Source organism: Lipotes vexillifer, unplaced genomic scaffold (genome assembly GCF_000442215.2).
Source record: "Lipotes vexillifer unplaced genomic scaffold, Lipotes_vexillifer_v1.1 scaffold1029, whole genome shotgun sequence".
Classification (NCBI taxonomy): Eukaryota; Metazoa; Chordata; class Mammalia; order Artiodactyla; family Lipotidae; genus Lipotes; species Lipotes vexillifer.
The window spans coordinates 1,590,014-1,611,453 of NW_006789305.1; the positions used below are offsets into that span (position 1 = coordinate 1,590,014).

The 21,440-nt window shown below is 35.1% G+C and overlaps 1 protein-coding gene across 1 annotated transcript in view; it reads left to right on the forward strand.

Annotated features, from left to right (window-relative positions):
* LOC103070658 (synaptonemal complex protein 1-like) overlaps window positions 1-16,283 on the forward strand; it is a 38,259-nt gene extending 21,976 nt beyond the window's left edge. The window contains 7 exon segments of the mRNA XM_082931249.1: window positions 387-445; window positions 1,697-1,766; window positions 2,411-2,484; window positions 5,228-5,336; window positions 14,133-14,227; window positions 14,732-14,916; window positions 16,166-16,283. Coding sequence (XP_082787375.1) covers window positions 387-445; window positions 1,697-1,766; window positions 2,411-2,484; window positions 5,228-5,336; window positions 14,133-14,227; window positions 14,732-14,916; window positions 16,166-16,283 — 710 coding nt within the window.
* The last annotated feature ends 5,157 nt before the right edge of the window (window positions 16,284-21,440 follow it).

Genomic DNA, 21,440 nt, shown 5'->3' on the forward strand with positions numbered 1-21,440 from the left:
TTTTTTTTTTTTTTTTTTTTTTTTGCGGTACACGGGCCTCTCACTGTTGTGGCCCAGGCTCCGGACGTGCAGGCTCCGGGCATGTGGGATCTTCCCGGACCGGGGCACAAACCCGTGTCCCCTGCATCGGCAAGCGGACCCTCAACCACTCTGCCACCAGGGAAGCCCCAGCACCTAGCTTTTGAGGTTGATGTCATGAAGTATGACCATACCTTACTATGAAGCTGCTTTTGATACTACTTTAAAAGACTCAAAAGATATACCAGTGCCCTTTACTAACACAGATTTTTAAATATTTTAATGTTTACCGGAGACATTTGAGTATTATCTTATTGGAATCGTAATTGTTTTAAAATTTACTTTTGAAAATTTTATATTTATAATAGATGAATATGAGCGGGAAGAAACTAGGCAAGTTTATGTGGACCTAAATAGTAACATTGAGGTAAGTGGTATTGAAAATTTGAATATTTTAAAGAGACATTTCTAAGTAAATTAGAGTGATAGCTACAAAGATAAGAACAATTGTTCTTGCTAAAGGGATTATTATTTATCTTTTGATATATGATTATATCCAATAAAATTCCCAGCGTTCTATATATACCATGAGTATTAATGTTCTGTTTTTTTAGCATTTTTTGAATTTACATGTTAGTAACACCATTTAACTTAATTTATTAGATATTAACTCTGTGTCAGAGACTTAGCACATTGTGACACTTAATCATTAATTTGAAAAACATACCTGTATTATCAATCTGTCTGTTGCCTGTTTACCTTTTTTACCCCATCCCCTATCATTTTCCACTTTGCTTCTCTTCTATAGTTGTTCCTTTTTTGTTTCTCAAACTTGCTAAGCTCTTTCTGATCTTGCTTCTTTGAATTTGTTCCTTCTATCTAGAACTTCTGTATCTAAGATCTTATGCAAACTCATAAGCTTCATTCTGCTTTTTTTATTATCCCCTTTACTACTTTACCTAAAATGTCTTTCTGTTCAATTATCCTCTATCTCCTCACCTTGTCTAACTTTTCTGAAGAGCACTTAAAACTACATGATATTTATTTGATATACACGTGTGTGTGTGTGTGTATGTGTGTGTGTATTTTGTGTGTATATATTCTTTCTTACACTGAAATATAAGTTAGTTCCAATAGGGTAAGGACTTTGTCTTATATCCTAAGTGCTTAAAACAGTGCCTGGCAAATAATTGACACTCAGTAACTATTTATTAAATGAATAAATGAATTCATCCAATTTTACAAATCAGGATTTGTTGAATGTGAATGAATTCATGCTGCCAGGTAATGGAAGTATAATTTGAACTTTTATGGGGAGAGACCTCACAGAGGTTACACTTCAGTGAAGAAAGAAATACATAAGCAAAAATCAATAGAAAATTACAGATTTTGATATGGGCTATTAAGTAAATGACTAGAGTACCAACAATTGTTTTGCTGCTGTTCGGTGATATACAACCTGTCTTCAGTGCCTTCAAATACCTGGGAAGCTACCTTAATAGGCACTCTTAATATTTTAGTAAATTATTTAATTGTTAAAAGTTATAGAATTTTCATTATTCAAAGTTGTATCGTTTTAAGTATAATGATCAGATGATACAAATTTATTATTTTCATTGTTTGAGGAAAGCTATTTAAAAAGTCTAAGTATGATTCTTAAAAGTTAAATGTATTTCAGAAAATGATAATAGCTTTTGAGGAACTTCGTGTGCAAGCTGAGAATTCCAGACTGGAAATCCATTTTAAGGGTAGGAATCCTTATTTTTTATATTACTCTTTTGCTGTTTATTAGATTCTGCTAATGCTTTCATACCTTCAGCTTGATGCCTAAACTATTGAAAATTTCTGTATTGTATATGGCTTTATAAGCCCCTCAAAATCTTGTGGAATGTGGCAGGAAATTGGTATATGTTAAAAATACCCTTTTGGCTTCAAAAGCTACATTTTCCCTGAAATCAAATTATGGTTTGTATAATGGTGTGATTTGGTGATTTGAAGTGTGATTTGGTCTTATTTTTACATTTCTTGGTCAAGTTGCATGTTAAGATAATAATATACATACACATTTAAAATCTGTTATTTCAGACTAGTGTGTTATAAAGAAAAAACTTTTATATATCTGCTATTATAAGAATGATAGAATTTTTAAAAGTTATTGTAACTTTGATATTATTTAAATTCTTTATTTTACTAAACAGAAAGTTAGCAGCAAGAAAATAGCAGTTTTAACTTGTTAAACCTTTGGGGTTTAAATAGCAGTTTTAACTTGTTAAACCTTTGGGGTTTAATATCTAGGTAAATAAGGAAGTGAAATAAAATATCAGAAACTTAAAATTTTGTTTGTTATACAATTATATGAAGATATTAAAGTGTATTTGTTTTATTTTTAAAGTAAAGGAAGATTATGAAAAAATCCAACATCTTGATGAACAATACAAGAAGGAAGTAAATAACAAGGAAAAGCAGGTGTTTTTTAAAAATCAACTTTCTGTATTCTTTATACTCGCTAATTCATGAGGTACTTAAAATTTCAAGAGAAATTTGTACTTGCTGCCTGCTTGATAAATTTCTGAGAGAATTTTAATATTATACATATTTAAATATATTTTCCATTTGCCTTAATTTCCACTGACTCAAATTTATACATACTAAATGCTAGCCCTTTTTTAAAATCAGTGAATCTTCTACGATATTTATATTAGTTGGTTTTAGGACATTGCTGTAAAAATATATTATTTTGTGAGAAGTTTTGTTCAGACAGAAACCTCATAAAATATAAAGATGATGATGATTGACCACTCGACCCACATTTTGCAGTTTATTTTGAAATACACTATGACACCAATGAAGGGGAACTAAAACATTCTTTTGCTTCTTTCTATTAATGACACATAGTGTGAGACTTGAAAATGATGAGTCTGTGTTCTTTTGCAGTCACAAGAATGTTGATTTCAGATGATTATTATGCCAACTTTAACAGTTTCAAGCCTTCTGAATCCAGAATGGAAAATGAAATATAGAAAGGAATCCTCATCTCTCTATTTCCCCCTATTTTTCCTGAGTTTTTATCTGACTTGCCACAGATACCTTGTAATTATAGATAATAAGGATATCTACTTGAACAATAATGGCAAATTGAAAGTACAGAGAAGATTCTTCAAGTTCTGGTTAAATGATAGAATTCTGATTTATGTGTTATACTTCGATCTTTTGAAAGAGTTAACAATCTTTTCTGTATTTTAACTGTATTTTTTAAACCAGATTTCTGAAAGAAGGTCGTCTTAAAATTTAAAATTGTGCTTATTATTACAGAACACAAAAATAGAATAAAGTGCTAAGAAGCTTGTTGGAATCCTGGGTACATGAGCAGAGCTCACAGATTTGGGGGGTTCCCTGTAAAATTATGCTGTGGCAAGCTAGTGTTTTTGTTGGGGACTCCTAAATGTCATTATTTGTAAGGCTTTTTTTTTCTGGAGTTCTCCAAATTCCTGCCTGGGAATGTAAACTTTGCTGATGGCATTTTGGGGCTGGGTTGGCAGGGTAGGAAGGACAAGCTGAGTCTCATCATTTCATATGCTGACTTCTCAATTATATCCTTTGTCTCCACCCCTTCCTGTGCCTGGAATACCCAGGTTTAGAGATTCTTTTTTTCAGTTTGATCATACCAGTGTCTCTTATAAAGATGGAGTAGGTTAGTTCTCTGACTACATTGGCTTTCAGGGAGTAGAGTCCAGGGAAGGAGGGTTAAGAGGGCCTAGGGTCTTAAGGGTTAAGGGCCTAGGGTTAAGAGGGTCTTACTATTTGCAGACTTCCAGTCTCCTTATACTTAGTCTCCTATTTCATACCTACCTTTCACAGTGTCTGTTGCTTCTAATTCTTGAAACATTCTGTTTCTTTGGGATTGAATTATCTTCTCATTTGTAATCTTCCCTGTGTAGACTCTTAGTTTTTTTTTTAATTTTAAAAAATTTATTTATTTATTTATTTATTTATTTGGCTGCATTGGGTCTTCGTTGCTGCGCACGGGCTTTCTCTAGTTGCGGTGAGTGGGGGCAACTCTTTGTTGCAGTGCACAGGCTTCTCATTGCGTTGGCTTCTCTTGTTTTGGAGCTTGGGCTCTAGGTGCGCGGGCTTCAGTAGTTGTGGCACATGGGCTCAGTAGTTGTGGCTCATAGGCTGTAGAGCGCAGGCTCTGTAGCTGTGGCACACGGGCTTAGTTGCTCCGCGGCATGTGGGATATTCCTGGACCAGGGCTCGAACCTTTGTCCCCTGCATTGGCAGGCAGATTCTTAACCACTGCGCCACCAGAGAAGCCCCTAGACTCTTAGTTTTGACCTTGCTTTTCTATGCTAAATCATTTTCTGTTCCTTCTAACTGCTTTCCTTTTTTACATGTTGTGGTTTGGATTATAGAAGTCTTGTGGTTTCATGGAAGATGAAGTCCACCTTTGTTGTTTCCCTGGTTATTTTTTGGGTGATTTGAAGGTGAAAATAGGGCATAGAGGTCTTTCTGCCATGTTGAATCTGCAAGTCTTCAGTCTATCTTTATGAGTTTATCTTTCACCTTTTCTTTACATGCACTCTGTATTCTAGCCATCTGAGTGTTTTCAGTTCTCTGAATAGAAGCATGATCTCTTGATCCTTTGTGTTCTCATACAAGTCTAGAATGTTCATTTCCCCTGCAGCCTGATTAATTTGTACTTGTCTATCAAGACTCAGTTCAGTTCTCTGAGAAGGATTAATTTTTGATTACCTCCCCCAGGACTGATTTAGGTGTTCCTTTCTTGATTCCTATAATATTTTTGTCCTATTACTAATAATATTCAGGTATAGTTGTTTGTTTCCTGGTCTAGGCTGTGAGTTTCTTGAAGGTGAGTTCCATCATCTCTGTATATTCAGTGCGTATTATGGTTTCTGGAACAGATTAGGTGCTCAATAATATTTATGGAATAAATGAACAAGTAGATTTCAATATATAATCTTCTAAGTGATAACTTAAAATACATACTGTAATATTGGGTATATTGCATTAGTTTGTTCATTCCTTCATCCAGTAAATGTTTATCGTGCAGGCACATACTAAATGCCAGGCACAGAGAGCTGAAAAACATATAAGCAAGTATATAAAATAATCACAGATAATGATAAATGCTAAGTGTCATATTTAATTTTTCATATCTATAATGTAGTATTTAAATATTTCATTTTAGGTATCACTGCTATTGATCCAAAGTACTGAGAAAGAAAATAAAATGAAAGAGTTAACATTTCTGCTAGAGGAGTCCAGAGATAAAGTTAATCAATTAGAGGAAAAGACAAGTAAGAATTTATATAAGAAAATATAAGAATATCTTATGTATTCCTCTTGTTATGTTTTAAATTTAGCTTTCATTACAATTTTTTTGTAATGCTTTCTAATGCTGTAATTCTCCATCTAGGTTGGAACAGTTGGAGGAGGGAATAATAGTCACTTAAGAAGATTTTTCAAAGTATATGTGCTCCTCTTATCCCTTTTCATACTGTCACCTTCTTCAGAGTTTCAGTAAGGTGCTCCATGAAAACAAGGATCTTTGTCTTTTTTTGTTCATTCATGCATTCCAAGTGCCTGGCATATATTAGGCACTCAAACATCTTATAAATAAATGAATACTCTGGGAGCACTATGGAGGGAATTACTAATTATTCTTGGAGCAAGGCATTTAGAAAAAATTGTTAGTTAAACTAAACCTTAGATGATTAAAAGTTCACTAGACAATGAATTGCAGGAGGGAGTGTAGGCAGAAGAAATGGCTTGTGCAAGTCATGGAAGTGTGAAAATTAGGTCATATTTGAAACACTGATTGGTGTGTCTGTATCTTAAAGAACTCAGGTAAATGAGACTGGGAAAAAAATGTTTGGATCAGATTGTGAAGGATCTTTAGTGTCATGTAATGTTTAGACTATCTTATTATTGAGTATTTTTCAAACTTGTTCAACTAGTAAGGCACTTGAAAGGCATACACTTTGTGAAATACTATGTCCCTTTCAGAACATCATAGAGATCTTGTGACATTTTTCACCTTTCTCTTTAAAATGTGGCAAATAATTATCTAGCTCCTGCTAACCTATGCCTGCTCATTTCACCTTACTGTCACTACTATATCCTATACTCCAGATATACTGAAATTGTTTAACTTCCTTACCTTTTATGTTCTTCCTATCTCACCATCATGCTTTTGGCTACTTACTCTGTCCAAAATGAACCTCCTACCTCCTCTCCAAATCTACTGGCTAAATTCTAGTGAACTCCTTATTGTTAAGAGTGGCTTAAGCATTACTTGTGTGTCTCCTGTGACCATGAGTGTCTTGAAGGCAGGCACTGTGTCTCACTAAATATCTTTGTCACTCTAGTGCCCAGCATATTGCTATGTATATATAATAGGAGTTTAATAGGTGTTAGGATGCATGGATGAATATTTAATCTTATATAAACTGGAAACAACTTATTGGTAATAAATAACTAATACAATGTGATTCTGCAGACTCATAACACTGAAATATATTCATTTAAGTTACTTTTCATTGTTTCCCATATGTATGTATCTTCCATTTGTTTTTCTCTTTGTTTCAACTTAGAGATCTTCTATTGACCTGTTACCTAACCCTGCCTTCTGCTGTGTCTAATTTGGTTTTAAACTCATTTACTGAATTCTTAACTTTAATCATATTTTTTCCTTCTAAATTTCCATTCAATTATTTTTCTTAAGATTCCACTTCTCTGGTTAATTCTCCTCTTTTAAAAATGACATTTCATCCTTTTTGAATATATTAATCATTGATATCTTATAGCTATTTTCTTTTTATTTCAATATCTGGCTTACCTGTTGGTCTGTTTCTTTTTAAAAAAATGTGATAAAATACATATAGCATAAAACTTACCATCTTAATCATTTTTAAGTGTACAGCTCAGTGGTGTAGATACATTCACATTGTTATGCAGTCATCACTAGTATTTATCTCCAGAACTCTTGCAACCCTTTTCATGTTGCAAAACTGAAACTCTGTACCCATTAACCAGTAACTCCCCTTCCCTCCTCCCCTCATCCCATTCTACTTTCTATTCCTTTACAGTCTTACTTTTTAGTGATTTGTCTTTATCTTTTGGTGTGCCCAGTAATTTTTTGATTGAATTCCATACATTGTTATAAGAAAAGTTAGAGGCTCTGGAGATATTGTCTTCTGTTTGCTAGGGAGAAATTGGGAGTGTGGTGGGCTAATTACTATAATGCAATTAGAGGCTGAGCTGAATGAAGGGAAATAGTCAAGTTTATGAGGTTTTTTGAGTCTTCAGTTTTGTTTCTTCAGCTCTTTGAGACCCAATATAACTATGCTCTTTTTTTTATCCCCTGGCAGTGGCTCTCTGCTGGGACCAAGCCAGCATTTAGACCTCTTGCTCATACCCAGAATCAGCAGATGTCAGCTGCACTTTGTCAGTTCAGTTATCAGGAGTTCTTAGGAATCTTAGCCTCTTTTGTCCTTTCTGTTTTGGTTTGTTTCATGTTTTCTAGTTATTTTCAGCATGAGAGTTGTTCTGTTACAGACTGCTTCATTCTGCCTGGAACTATCCATTTAAATGAATTATGATCAGCTAATTTTTATTTTTAATATTTTCTTGCTATTACCTAATTTTTGTCTCTTGCCAATACTTGTTGCCTGCTAAAGAGTATCAGTGATCAGAGATTTAAGAAATAAATTTAAGGGGAGAAAATTTTGATTATTTTCTTTCTGTGTATTAAGAGTACTATACTTTGAAATAGGATGCTGTTTGGAGAGGGTTTGGGTTTTTTCATGAGGCCACATATCAGTCATCCTTGATTAAAACCCATTACTTTTTTTCATTCTCTTATCAACGTTGGCTTTTCTCCCTGTCTTTACCTCCTATTGTTCCTCTACTTTCCAAACTTTGTCTTTGAAACCCTTGCTCTTCTTATGTAGCATATAAAAATTTTTTTCCCTCAAAACCTATTAATGAAAGTTTTCTTTACCTTCTGGCTTTAACAAATTTGAGGTCTCTACTTCCTCTGCTATCCTTTTGAATGGAAGCTGCACATTGTCCTACACTCCATGTATAATGCCGTTGGAAGGCAGTTGGAAACTTTCTTTTGGATGTATATTACCACTTTCAAACCATTACTCATTCTTTCATCTGTTCAACTTTTATTAACCTCCTTTCTATTCTCTGTCAGGCACAAAGCTAATTATGGGGAATGCAATTATTTATTATTGCATCCCTGCTTTCTGGAAGAGAATTACTGTCAAAGAGTTTTATAATGGATATTGGCTTATCAAATGTGCTTTTTTTGGGCATATATTGAGATTGTCATATGGTTTTTTTCCTTTAATTTATTAGTGATTATTTTCTAATGTTAAACCTAATTTTCTAATATTAACTTTTTATCCCTGGTTATGAATCTACTTTTATTATTATTTTTATGTTATTTTATTCAATTTTACATATTGTTTGATTAATGTTATTTTTAGGACTTTTTTGGCATTTTTGCTGGAAAATATTTTTGCTGATTGGGCGATTTACATTTTTCTATCTTTCAGATCATTTATGCATTCTTCTATATCACTTAGTCATTTGTTAATTCCCTGTAGTGTGTTTTTCATTTAATTATTGTATTATTCAGTTCTTACTGTTTCTTTTTCATATTTTCTTGTTTCTTGTTAAAATTCTCACTGTTTTCATCTGTTCTTTTCCCTAATTCAGTTAGCATTCTTATTACTAATGGTTTAAACTCTTTATTTGGTAAATTATTAGTTTCATCAGTTGTTTTTAGGGTTTTTCTCTTGTTCTGTTGATCGAAAGAAATTCATCTGTCTTCTCATTTTGCTTAACTTTCTCTGTTTTGATGAAATTAGGTGAAAAAGTTACCCATTGAGGTCCTGAAGGGGTATTCTTGTATGGGAGAGTCTGAGTATGCCCACTGGCTGTGGTGGGAGAGTGGAATATGATGTGAGTCATGTTTTTTCCCAGCATGTGCTGGCAGCTCTCACCTTGGTAAGAGGTTGGGCTGGAGATGGAGGGACTAGAGCCAGAGCCAGTTGTGAGCTGGGGTTTCTTTTCTAAGTGGCCAACACCACCCTACTGGGGGCAGGGTCAGGTCTCAAGTTGCTCAAAGAGAAAGCCTAAGGGTTTGGTCTGATCTGTCTTTGTTCCTTCTAAGTGTGTGCTCTTCCCTCCCAGCACTGGCACCCTTACCCCATGCAGATCAGTGCTGGAGCAAGAGGGGCCAGTGCAGGTGCTCGGTGTGGGTCTGGGTATGGTCTGTGGCATCCCTGGTCACAGTCAGAGTCTGGACTGCTTATGATGTGCTGGATCTGTAAGCACCATTAATAGCTGTCCCTGCCCCATTCAGATGGGACTAAAATGCCTTTGCAACCCTCACCCTAGTTTGGAGTTGGACTGCAGAGTAGGCAGGGCTGGTGTGGGTGCTCTGTGTGGGTCTGGGTGCAGGCTGTGGTGGTGTCAGCTGTAGTCAGAGCCTGGGACCACTTCTGATGTACTGTTGCTTTAAGTGCTGATAATGGATGCCCCTCCCTATTCAGATGCTGTTTTGTGTTCGGGCTGGCATAGTCCCTCACAATTGAGCACTCCGGACAGCCACAGCAGCCCTTTACCTAGTGTGGAGTTGCGGGCAAAGCAAGCAAAGCCTGAGCAGGCACTTGGCTCAGGCTGGGTAGCACACTGTGGAAGTTGTAGGAAATGGGACAGAGTACAGTGCAGTTTCAGTTTGCTTTCTCTGCCTTGTTTCAGGAGTAAGCAAGTGTTGCACTTCTTCACAAGTTGAGTTTAAGTTTCTTACAGCCCCCTTGTTAGTCTCACTGGTTTTCTAACCAGCTTAGGGGACTTGTCTTCCCACTTTTGGACCTGAGAGCTGAGGTGCCCAATACGTGGTTTGAACTGCTCACTCCCCAAGGAGGATTCCCCTCCTCTTCCGTGTCTCTTCACAGGGGCACAGGTCCCGATCTGATTGCTTCTCTTTCCTTTCTACTGGATTCCATGTGGATCTTTCTTACAGCCTTGGATGTACAAGAGTTTTTCTGACATTCTTCAGTTAGTTTTCAGTGAGAATTGTTCCACGTATAAATGTATTTTTAATGTGTTCCTCGTGGGGAGGTGAGTTTCGTGTCCTCCTACTCTGCCATCTTGATTTTGATCCCTCCTCTTAATTCTCAGATCTTTTGTCTGGATCATATTCTTTCTACCTTGAAGAGTAATACTTAGAATATGCTTTAGTGAGAATATTCTTGTGATGATTTTGTCTGAATGTTTGTTTATCCATTCTCATCTGGAAAGGATTTTTTTGTTTCATATGTATTTCTAGTTGGCACACTATATGTTAAAACTGTATGTTTTAGAACACTGAAGGTGGCATCTTGCTTTCTTTTGGCTTCCTTTGTGTCATTTTTCAACCTAACTGTTGAACCTTTGAATATAAGTTATCTTTTCCCTCTGTTGTGGCTTTTTAGATTTTCTTTGCCTTTGATATTTTAGCATTTTCAGTATGATATGTTAAGATATATGCTTAATCTTATTTTACAGCTTCTTGAATCTGTAAATTAATGTCTTTTATTATTGCTTTCCTTCAAACATTATATTTGCTCTATTCTCTGTTTCCTCTCATTCTGGAACTTTGAATAAAAATCATGTTAATTTTCTCTATCTTCTGTGACTCTTAATTTCTTTTCCATCTTTTCACAGTTTTGCTTTTCTGTGCCTTATTCTGGATGATTTCTTTTCACCTATCGTGTCATTCACTAATTCTCTCTTCATTTGTTTCTCACCCACTATGAACTCTTCCAATTTTATTTTCAGTTATTAAGATGTTTAAGATGTTATTCTTACTTATTTTTCAAATCTGCTATTCTACTTTATGTAATTTTCTGTTTCTTATTATTTTCAAGGTTTTTATTCTTTAAATATACTAAGAATAGCTACTTTATAGTTTCTTTCTGATAATTCTTTATCTTAAATGTTTGTGGGCCTCATACTGTCTTTTGTTTCTGATATATTTTAGTCCAGATTTTGTTTTATTTATTTAGCCTTGTTTTATTGGGTGCCTTCTTGTCTTTGACTACATGTTTATTATTTTTCTTGAAAAAATTTGTAAGTATTGTAAGGCTTGCCTAGTATGTAAGTAATTTAACTTCCTCTTTGGAGGATTCCTGTTTACTTTTACCATGTGCATGGTGGCTCTACCCACCTTAAGTCCGTTTCATGGCTTGGGATTAGCTGGAACACTCAGGTGATGTGAACCTGTGCTGTAGATTTGCTTGAGGGTTTGTTTACTTTTGCTCCCTCCACATATAATGATTGTTCTAGCTTATTGTACAAAGGTTTAATTCTTGGGCTTCTTACCTTATATAGTCTTTGGATTTTCATATTTCTTTTTCTCATTTCATCATAATTTCAAATCAAAGGTCCAGCTTTGCCAGGACCTGCAAATTCCCCTGGGGCAAAAGCAGGTTTTGTACTTATCTTACTTCTATAAGTTTCTATTTTTCCTTCACTTTGTGCCTGGTAATTTCTTATTATTTTGTTGGGAGTTTAATGATTTTAATGTTCTTAATATTTGATCTTGAATTTTTATTCCTTTTTAGAGGAAAGTTTGTTTGAATGACATACCTCGCTATCACCCCAGTGAAATTTTCAGTTTCAATTTTATGTGTCATTTCTAGATAGTTTTAGTTTATGGACATCTTCCTTATTTCTTTTATTTTTTATTTTATTTATTTATTTTTGTGGTACACGGGCCTCTCACTGTTGTGGCCTCTCCTGTTGTGGAGCACAGGCTCCGGACGTGCAGGCTCAGTGGCCATGGCTCACAGGCCCAGCTGCTCCATGGCATGTGGGATCTTCCCAGACCGGGGCACGAACCCGTGTCCCCTGCATCGGCAGGCAGACTCTCAACCACTGCACCACCAGGGAAGCCCCCTTATTTCTTTTAGTAGTTTTGTTTTTTTAAAATTTTTGTCTGCACCACATGGCATGTGGGATCTTAGTTCCCCGACCAGGGATCAAACCCGTGCCCCCTGCATTGGAAGCATGGAGTCTTAACCACTGGACTGACAGGGAAGTTCCTTCTTTTAGTTTTTAAAAATGATATAATACTTATTTTTTAAATTCTACAGCCAGTAATTCTAACATCTGAAATCTTACAGTCAGGTCAAAGTCTGTCTTTTGTTCATTTTACTGACTTTGCTTGTAGTGCTTTGTTTACTCTTTTGATTTTTGATTGTGAGGTCATGTACTTTCAGCTGTGGAAATTCTTTAAGGCCTGAACTGGAAGTATATTTTTACAGAGGAAATTTACATTTGCAGCTTCTGGAATCCTGGGGGAACTTAGGGGAACTTCAAACTAAGTTTTGGCTTGGAGCTTTTTAGGATATTCAAGCAGCATATATTCTGTTCCCACACATGCCTAAGTACTAGTTTGTGATTATGATTTCTCAGAGGAGACACTTATTGACAGACCATTATAAATAGTATGATAATAGACAATCTTTAGTTATCATTGCCCTCTCTCCAGATCTACTTTTCCTATTTTTTTCTGAGAGTTGGAGCACTAGCCCCTTCATTTCTACACAGATTTTGAGATTGGAATTAAAAAAATATATAAACCTGGAACATTATTGTGTTGTTTAACATCCTTCATTGTTTTTCATGACTTAGGAAGTGTACACCTCTGAGCAAGTTATATGAATCCTGTTATGATTTTATCCTTATTATTTTTCCAATCATATCTGCTATGATTTCTCCCTTGTACTTTAAGTTTCATGCTATTGAAATATATTTCCTTTAGACTTCAGAATGTGTCATCCTGTCTCTTCCATTTTTGCCTTTGTATATGCTCTTTCACATCTCTTGTGATTTTCCCCCAACTCCCATTACTCTTGTTAATTGTTACTGGCTTTCAAATGTTTCAACCCAGCTGTCATTTTCTGGAATTTTCCCTCTCTATGTCTGTCTCCCCTTACCTCTAATCGTTACTGGTCCTATTAAGCTTTGGTGTCCCCTCTATGTATTGATATATTCCCAGAATTTCTAGTGACTACCCATCAGTGCTTATCTTTGATTATTTGTCTGCCTGCCCAGTTGTACTGTAAATACCTTGAATTTTAAGGTCCAGTTTCTGTATACACTATACCATCATTACCATCATCATAATAGTATTTAACATTTGTTGACTATATGCTAGAAAACACTGTGGTTAAATGTTTTAAGTTGCATCATCGTGTGTAATCCTAACAGGAACTCTTCAAGATATGAATAACTATCATTTTACATGTGGGAAAGGTAGAGGGAGATTGGTTAAGTATCATGCCCAAGTGTACGTAGCTAGTAAAAGGAAATAGAATAATTTGAACCCAGAGAAGGGCATGAACTGTTTTCCCTTAGTGTTTTTTATGAGGTTGAAAAGTGACTGTATACGTGTAAAGCATATAAACTAGCACCTGGCACTTAGGATTTAGTAAATATTTAGCTATCAAGTGGAGTCAGTAGCTTTTTTTCATAATATTTATATAAGTAAATGCAATTATTTAGAAAAATATAAAAATCAAGATAGGGAATAATGAAAATCATGAATAATTTCACCATTAGGAGACAAACTACTTTTGAGATTTTTATGTGTATTCTTTCCTTTCACATGTACTATTTATATAAATACTGTTTTTAAGTTGCCCTTTTTATTCTATGATTTTTATGAATATCCAAATTAGTAATAAATAAATAAATATCTATATCATCATTTACAGTGGCTGGCTACATGATATACCATTGTATCACCATAATTTAATGTCTCCTTTTGGATATTTAGGTTGTTTCCAATGCTTAGCTAGTACTAAAAAATGTAGCACAAAATGTCCCTATATATTCACCTTTGAGTCCTTGGGCAATAACAATCTTGAAAGGTCAGTAAAAGGTGATGATATCAGTGCATCTGTATATGCATAATTCTCTCTCAGTTTGGAGTATGTAATAGAGGAAAAAGTAATTGTTACAAATAATTTGTTTTCTTGGTATGTATTTTTTATTAAGTATTACCTATCTACAACTTTCTTTTTTAGAATTACAGAATGAAAACTTAAAAGAATCAAATGAGAAGAAGGATCATTTGACATCAGAACTAGAAGATATTAAAATGTCTTTGCAAAGAAGTGTGGTATGATTTAAAAACTGATTAGTGTGTGATAATTCTCACACCATCAGTCAGTCAACAAATATTTATTGAATACTAATACTATGTACAAGGACCTGAAGCTTCAAACAGAGAAGATACAATCTCTGTCTACAAATGCTTATAGTTTAGAGACATTTGATAAAAACACATCAAAAGTATAACAAATACAAGACTATGCTAGGTACCAACATGATTCAGGCAAAAATTCTACAATATTTCTAAGAATTGAAAGAACATTATGGGCTGGATTGGTTAGGAAGACTCCATGGAGGGGTTGGGAGTATAGGTGGGCCTTGGAGGAATGGTGAATTGAAATAAGAGTAGTGGGTGCGGCACTCCAGATTGGCCAGGGTGGGGTAGAGGAGGGGTGAAAGGATAAGGAGGGAGGGAGGGAGAGGCAGTGAATTACAGAAAGCAGATGAATTCAGCCTTTTTTCTTAAGGCCCTTGGTTCATAGGGGTTTTTTTTGTACTTTATTTCATTTAGAGTACTCAAAAGGCTTTAGAGGAAGATTTACAAATAGCAACAAAAAAAATATATCAGCTCACTGGAGAAAAAGAAGCGCAAATGGAAGAATTTATTGAAGCTAAAGCTGCCCATTCATTTATGGTTACTGAACTTAAAACTACTACTTGCAACTTGAAAGAATTATTGACAACAGAACAGCAAAGGTAAAAATACTTCTTATTTAGCTGAATAAAAACAATTTACTTCTAATATTCAGTGCCATTTTCTATTCATTGACAACTGACTTGTAATTCCTATAACAACTATAACCAAGTTTCTTTTTTATGTATAAAGTGGGAACACATTTTAAGAGTTTGTATTGGGTAGGCAGGTATCCCAGGAAAAGATAGCAGGTATTCTCTAGGATAGTTCCCATGCATGCTTTTCATATAGTTAAGCAATATAGACAAGCTCATAAGGGCTGATGCAGTGATATCACATATTTAATTAACTGTGGGTTATTAAATAGAAATAACTTCCTAGCTTGTTGGTTTGTTTTTACTGGGGTCTGTAACCGTCTTTGTGATTTATAAATTTATCAACTAGCCTGGTACAGAGTAGGTACTCAAACATTTTTGATAAATCAATGGATTAATGAATATGGTTAGGTATATATAAAATATTCATCTGCATTTCATCTAAATAGTTTTTCTAAAACTTGAGTTAAAAACTTCATCTGTTTTCCACTACTTTGTATTAAGGAAATGTTTATATGAAGTTGTGTTATGAGGCCTAGGTAATTATTTTTGTCCTGTTAGTATAAGGGTTAATTAAGTCTGGAAGATGAAAGAGAGGAATAAGCTTCTCTCTGAAGTCATGACCTGGGCCTAGTAGAGTTTCTTCTCTACTGCTTATGTATAGTGAAGGAAGGAAAACTAGATATTCTAGCTCAGCTAATCTTGTATATTCTTGATTGACCTATCCAGGTGATTTTCAAATTTTAAGTGACTTTGGATGTCATCTGTTCCAATTACCTCAGTTTTATAGATGAGGAAATGGAAAGCCAGTGGAGTTAAGTGAATTGGGTAATTCTCATATATTGTTCCTAAGGCAGAATTCAGTATAATAGTAGTTATGTACTCAATCTCTTTCAAAGAGATTGCATTAATTTGCATTAGAATGCATTAATTTGATTATCATCAATAGCTAAGAGATAGCTAAGAGATAAATCGTGACAATAAGTTTGAGGTTTTATGTAGATGTAATTAATATACAACTATGTATGTATAATAGTAATATCTTGTTTTGAAATGTTACACTATCTGACACAAAGTATGTTGTCAAGAAATGTGTAATAATTGAATGAGTGAATCTATGATAAGATATACTGTTGCTAAATTGCACCAGTTGTAGTTACTAGATGAATTCTGACTAAAAGAATATTTTACATTATGAACTAATATATTTTACAAGATTGGAAAGAAGTGAAGATCAATTGAAAGCACTTACCATCGAGCTTCAGAAGAAATCAAGTGATCTGGGTAAGTTTTAGAGAATAACATATGTACATGATAATATTAGCCAATTATAAAACCATCAACATTATTTCAAAATAAAATATAGTTTCTCCTCCATCATTTACCAATAGTGATTATTTGATAACTATTAATTTGATTTTTTAAAGATAGAAAATTTAAATCTTAAGAAAGACTTTTCAGTTTCATTATGCAGTTCATACATACCTAGAAGTGTAATGAGCCTAACAGATGTTTTGTAGTCTTTTTTATTTTTCTTACTATATATATATATAATTTTTTTTATATACAGCAGGTTCTGATTAGTCATCAACTTTATCCACATCAGTGTATACATGTCAATCCCAATCAGCCAGTTCATCCCACCACCCTGCCACCCCCCGCTGCTTTCCCCGCTTGGTGTGCATACATTTGTTCTCTACATCTGTGTCTCAATTTCTGCCCTGCAAACCGGTTCATCTGTACCATTTTTCTAGGTTCCACATATATGCATTAATATACGATATTTCTTCTTCTCTTTCTGACTTCACTTTGTATGACAGTCTCTAGATCCATCCACGTCTCAACAAAGGACCCAATTTCGTTCCTTTTTATGGCTGAGTAATATTCCATTGTATATATGTACCACATCTTCTTTATCCATTTGTCTGTCAATGGGCATTTAGGTTGCTTCCATGTTCTGGCTATTGTAAATAGTGCTGCAATGAACATTGGGGTGCATGTGTCTTTTTGAATTATGGTTTTCTCTGGGTATATGCCCAGTAGTGCGATTGCTGGGTCAGATGGTAATTCTATTTTTAGTTTTTTAAGGAACCTCCATACTGTTCTCCATAGTGGCTGCATCAATTTACATTCCCACCAACAGTGCAAGAGGGTTGCCTTTTCTCCACACCCTCTCCAGCATTTGCTGTTTTTAGGTTTTCTGATGATGCGCATTCTAACTGGTGTGAGGTGATACCTCACTGTAGTTTTGATTTGCATTTCTCTAATAATTAGTGATGTTGAACAGCTTTTCATGTGCTTCTTGGCCATCTGTATGTCTTCTTTGGAGAAATGTCTATTTAGGTCTTCTTCCCATTTATTGATTGGGTCTTTTTTTTTTTTAATATTGAGCTGCATGAGCTGTTTATATATTTTAGAGATTAATCCTTTGTCTGCTGATTTGTTAGCAAATATCTTCTCCCACTCTGAGGGTTGTCTTTTCATCTTGTTCATGGTTTTCTTTGCTGTACAAAAGCTTTTAAGTTTCATTAGGTCCCATTTGTTTATTTTATTTTTTTTATTATTTTTTTACAACTTTATTGGAATATAATTGCTTTACAATGGTGTGTTAGTTTCTGCTTTATAACAAAGTGAATCAGTTATACATATACATATGTTCCCATATCTCTTCACTCTTGCATCTCCCTCCCTCCCACCCTCCTTCTGCCACCCCTCTAGGTGGTCACAAAGCACCGAGCTGATCTCCCTGGGCTAGGCAGCTGCTTCCCACTAGCTAGCTATTTTACGTTTGGTAGTGTATATATGTCCATGCCACTCTCTGGCTTTGTCACAGCTTACTCTTCCCCCTCCCCATATCCTCAAGTCCATTCTCTAGTAGGTCTGTGTCTTTATTCCTGTCTTACCCCTAGGTTCTTCATGACTTTTTTCTTAAATTCCATATATATATGTTAGCATATGATATATGTCTTTCTCTTTCTGACTTACTTCACTTTGTATGACAGACTCTAGGTCCATCCACCTCATTACAAATAGCTCAATTTCATTTCTTTTTATGGCTGAGTAATATTCCACTGTATATATGTGCCACATCTTCTTTATCCATTCATCGGATGATGGACACTTAGGTTGTTTCCATCTCGGGGCTATTGTAAATAGAACTGCGATGAACATTTTGGTACATGACCCTTTTTGAATTATGGTTTTCTCAGGGTATATGCTCAGTAGTGGGATTGCTGGGTCATATGGTAGTTCTGTTTGTAATTTTTTAAGGAACCTCCATACTGTTCTCCATAGTGGCTGTACCAATTCACATTCCCACCAGCAGTGCAAGAGTGTTCTCTTTTCCCCACACCCTCTCCAGCATTTATTGTTTCTAGATTTTTTGATGATGGCCGTTTGGACTGGTGTGAGATGATATCTCATTGCAGTTTTGAATTGCATTTCTCTAATGATTAATGAAGTTGAGCATTCTTTCATGTGTTTGTTGGCAGTCTGTATATCTTCTTTGGAGAAATGTCTGTTTAAGTCTTCTGCCCGTTTTTAGATTGGGTTGTTTGTTTTTTTGTTATTGAGCTGCATGAGCTGCTTATAAATTATGAAGATTAATCCTTTGTCAGTTGCTTCATTTGCAAATATTTTCTCCCATTCTGAGGGTTGTCTTTTGGTCTTGTTTATGGTTTCCTTTGCTGCACAAAAGCTTTGAAGTTTCATTAGGTCCCATTTGTTTATTTTTGTTTTTATTTCCATTTCTCTAGGAAGTGGGTCAAAAAGGATCTTGCTGTGGTTTATGTCATAGAGTGTTCTGCCTATGCTTTCCTCTAGAACTTTGATAGTTTCTGGCCTCACATGTAGGTCTTTAATCCATTTGGAGCTTATTTTTGTGTACGGTGTTAGTGAGTGATCTAATCTCATACTTCTATATGTACCTGTCCAGTTTTCCCAGCACCACTTATTGAAGAGGCTGTCCTTTCTCCACTGTACATTCCTGCCTCCTTTATCAAAGATAAGGTGACCATATGTGCCTGGGTTTATCTCTGGGCTTTCTATCCTGTTCCATTGATCTATCTTTCTGTTTTTGTGCCAGTACCATACTGTCTTGATTACTGTAGCTTTGTAGTATAGTCTGAAGTCAGGGAGCCTGATTCCTCCAGCTCCGTTTCTTGTTCTCAAGATTGCTTTGGCTATTCGGGGTCTTTTGTGTTTCCATACAAATTGTGAAATTCTTTGTTCTAGTTCTGTGACAAATGCCAGTGGTAGTTTGATAGGGATTGCATTGAATCTGTAGATTGCTTTGGGTAGTAGAGTCATTTTCACAATGTTGATTCTTCCAATCCAAGAACATGATATATCTCTCTATCTATTTGTATCATTAATTTCTTTCATCAGTGTCTTATAATTTTCTGCATACAGGTCTTTTGTCTCCTTAGGTAGGGTTATTCCTAGATATTTTATTCTTTCTGTTGCAATGGTAGATAGGAGTGTTTTCTTGATTTCACTTTCAGATTTTTCATCATTAGTGTATAGGAATGCCAGAGATTTCTGTGCATTAATTTTGTATCCTGTTACCTTACCAAATTCCTTGATTAGCTCTAGTAGTTCTCTGGTAGCATCTTTAGGATTTTCTATGTATAGTATCATGTCATCTGCAAAAAGTGACAGCATTACTTCTTCTTTTCCGATTTGGATTCCTTTTATTTCCTTTTCTTCTCTGAATGCTGTGGCTAAAACTTCCAAAACTATGTTGAATAAGAGTGGTGAGAGTGGGCAACCTTGTCTTGTTCCTGACCTTAGTGGAAATGCTTTCAGTTTTTCGCCATTGAGGATGATGTTGGCTGTGGGCTTGTCATATATGGCCTTTATTATATTGAGGAAAGTTCCCTCTACACCTACTTTCTGCAGGGTTTTTATCATAAATGGGTGTTGAATTTTGTCAAAAGCTTTCTCTGCATCTATTGAGATGATCATATGGTTTTTCTCCTTCAATTTGTTAATATGGTTAATCACATTGATAGATTTGCGTATATTGAAGAATCCTTGCATTCCTGGAATAAACCCCACTTGATCATGGTGTATGATCCTTTTAATGTGCTGTTGGATTCTGTTTGCTAGTATTTTGTTGAGGATTTTTGCATCTATGTTCATCAGTGATATTGGCCTGTAGTTTTCTTTCTTTGTGACATCCTTGTCTGGTTTTGGTATCAAGGTGATGGTGGCCTCGTAGAATGAGTTTGGGAGTGTTCCTCCCTCTGCTATATTTTGGAAGAGTTTGAGAAGGATAGGTGTTAGCTCTTCTCTAAATGTTTGATAGAATTCGCCTGTGAAGCCATCTGGTCCTGGGCTTTTGTTTGTTGGAAGATTTTTAATCACAGTTTCAATTTCAGTGCTTGTGATTGGTCTGTTCATATTTTCTATTTCTTCCTGATTCAGTCTTGGCAGTTTGTGCATTTCTAAGAATTTGTCCATTTCTTCCAGATTGTCCATTTTATTGGCATAGAGTTGCTTGTAGTAATCCCTCATGATTTTTTGTATTTCTGCAGTGTCAGTTGTTACTTCTCCTTTTTCATTTCTGATTCTATTGATTTGAGTCTTCTCCCTTTTTTTCTTGATGAGTCTGGCTAATGGTTTATCAATTTTGTTTATCTTCTCAAAGAACCAGCTTTTAGTTTTATTGATCTTTGCTATTGTTTCCTTCATTTCTTTTTCATTTATTTCTGATCTGATTTTTATGATTTCTTTCCTTCTGCTAACTTTGGGGTTTTTTTGTTCTTCTTTCTCTAATTGCTTGAGGTGCAAGGTTAGGTTGTTTATTCGAGATGTTTCCTGCTTCTTAAGGTGGGCTTGTATTGCTATAAACTTCCCTCTTAGAACTGCTTTTGCTGCATCCCATAGGTTTTGGGTCATTGTGTCTCCATTGTCATTTGTTTCTAGGTTTTTTTTTTATTTTCTCTTTGATTTCTTCAGTGATCACTTCTTTATTAAGTAGTGTATTGTTTAGCCTCCATGTGTTTGTATTTTTTACAGATCTTTTCCTGTAATTGAGATCTAGTCTCATGGCATTGTGGTCGGAAAAGATACTTCATACAATTTCAATCTTCTTAAATTTACCAAGGCTTGATTTGTGACCCAAGATATCTAACCTGGAGAACGTTCCATGAGCAATAGAGAAAAATGTGTATTCTGTTGTTTGTGGATGGAGTGTCCTATAAATATCAATTAAGTCCATCTTGTTTAATGTATCATTTAAAACTTGTGTTTCCTTATTTATTTTCATTTTGGATGATCTGTCCATTGGTGAAAGTGGGGTGTTAAAGTCCCCTACTATGAATGTGTAACTGTCGATTTCCCCTTTTATGGCTGTTAGTATTTGCCTTATGTATTGAGGTGCTCCTATGTTGGGTGCATAAATATTTACAATTGTTATATCTTCTTCTTGGATCGATCCCTTGATCATTATGTAGTGTCCTTCTTTGTCTCTTTTAATAGTCTTTATT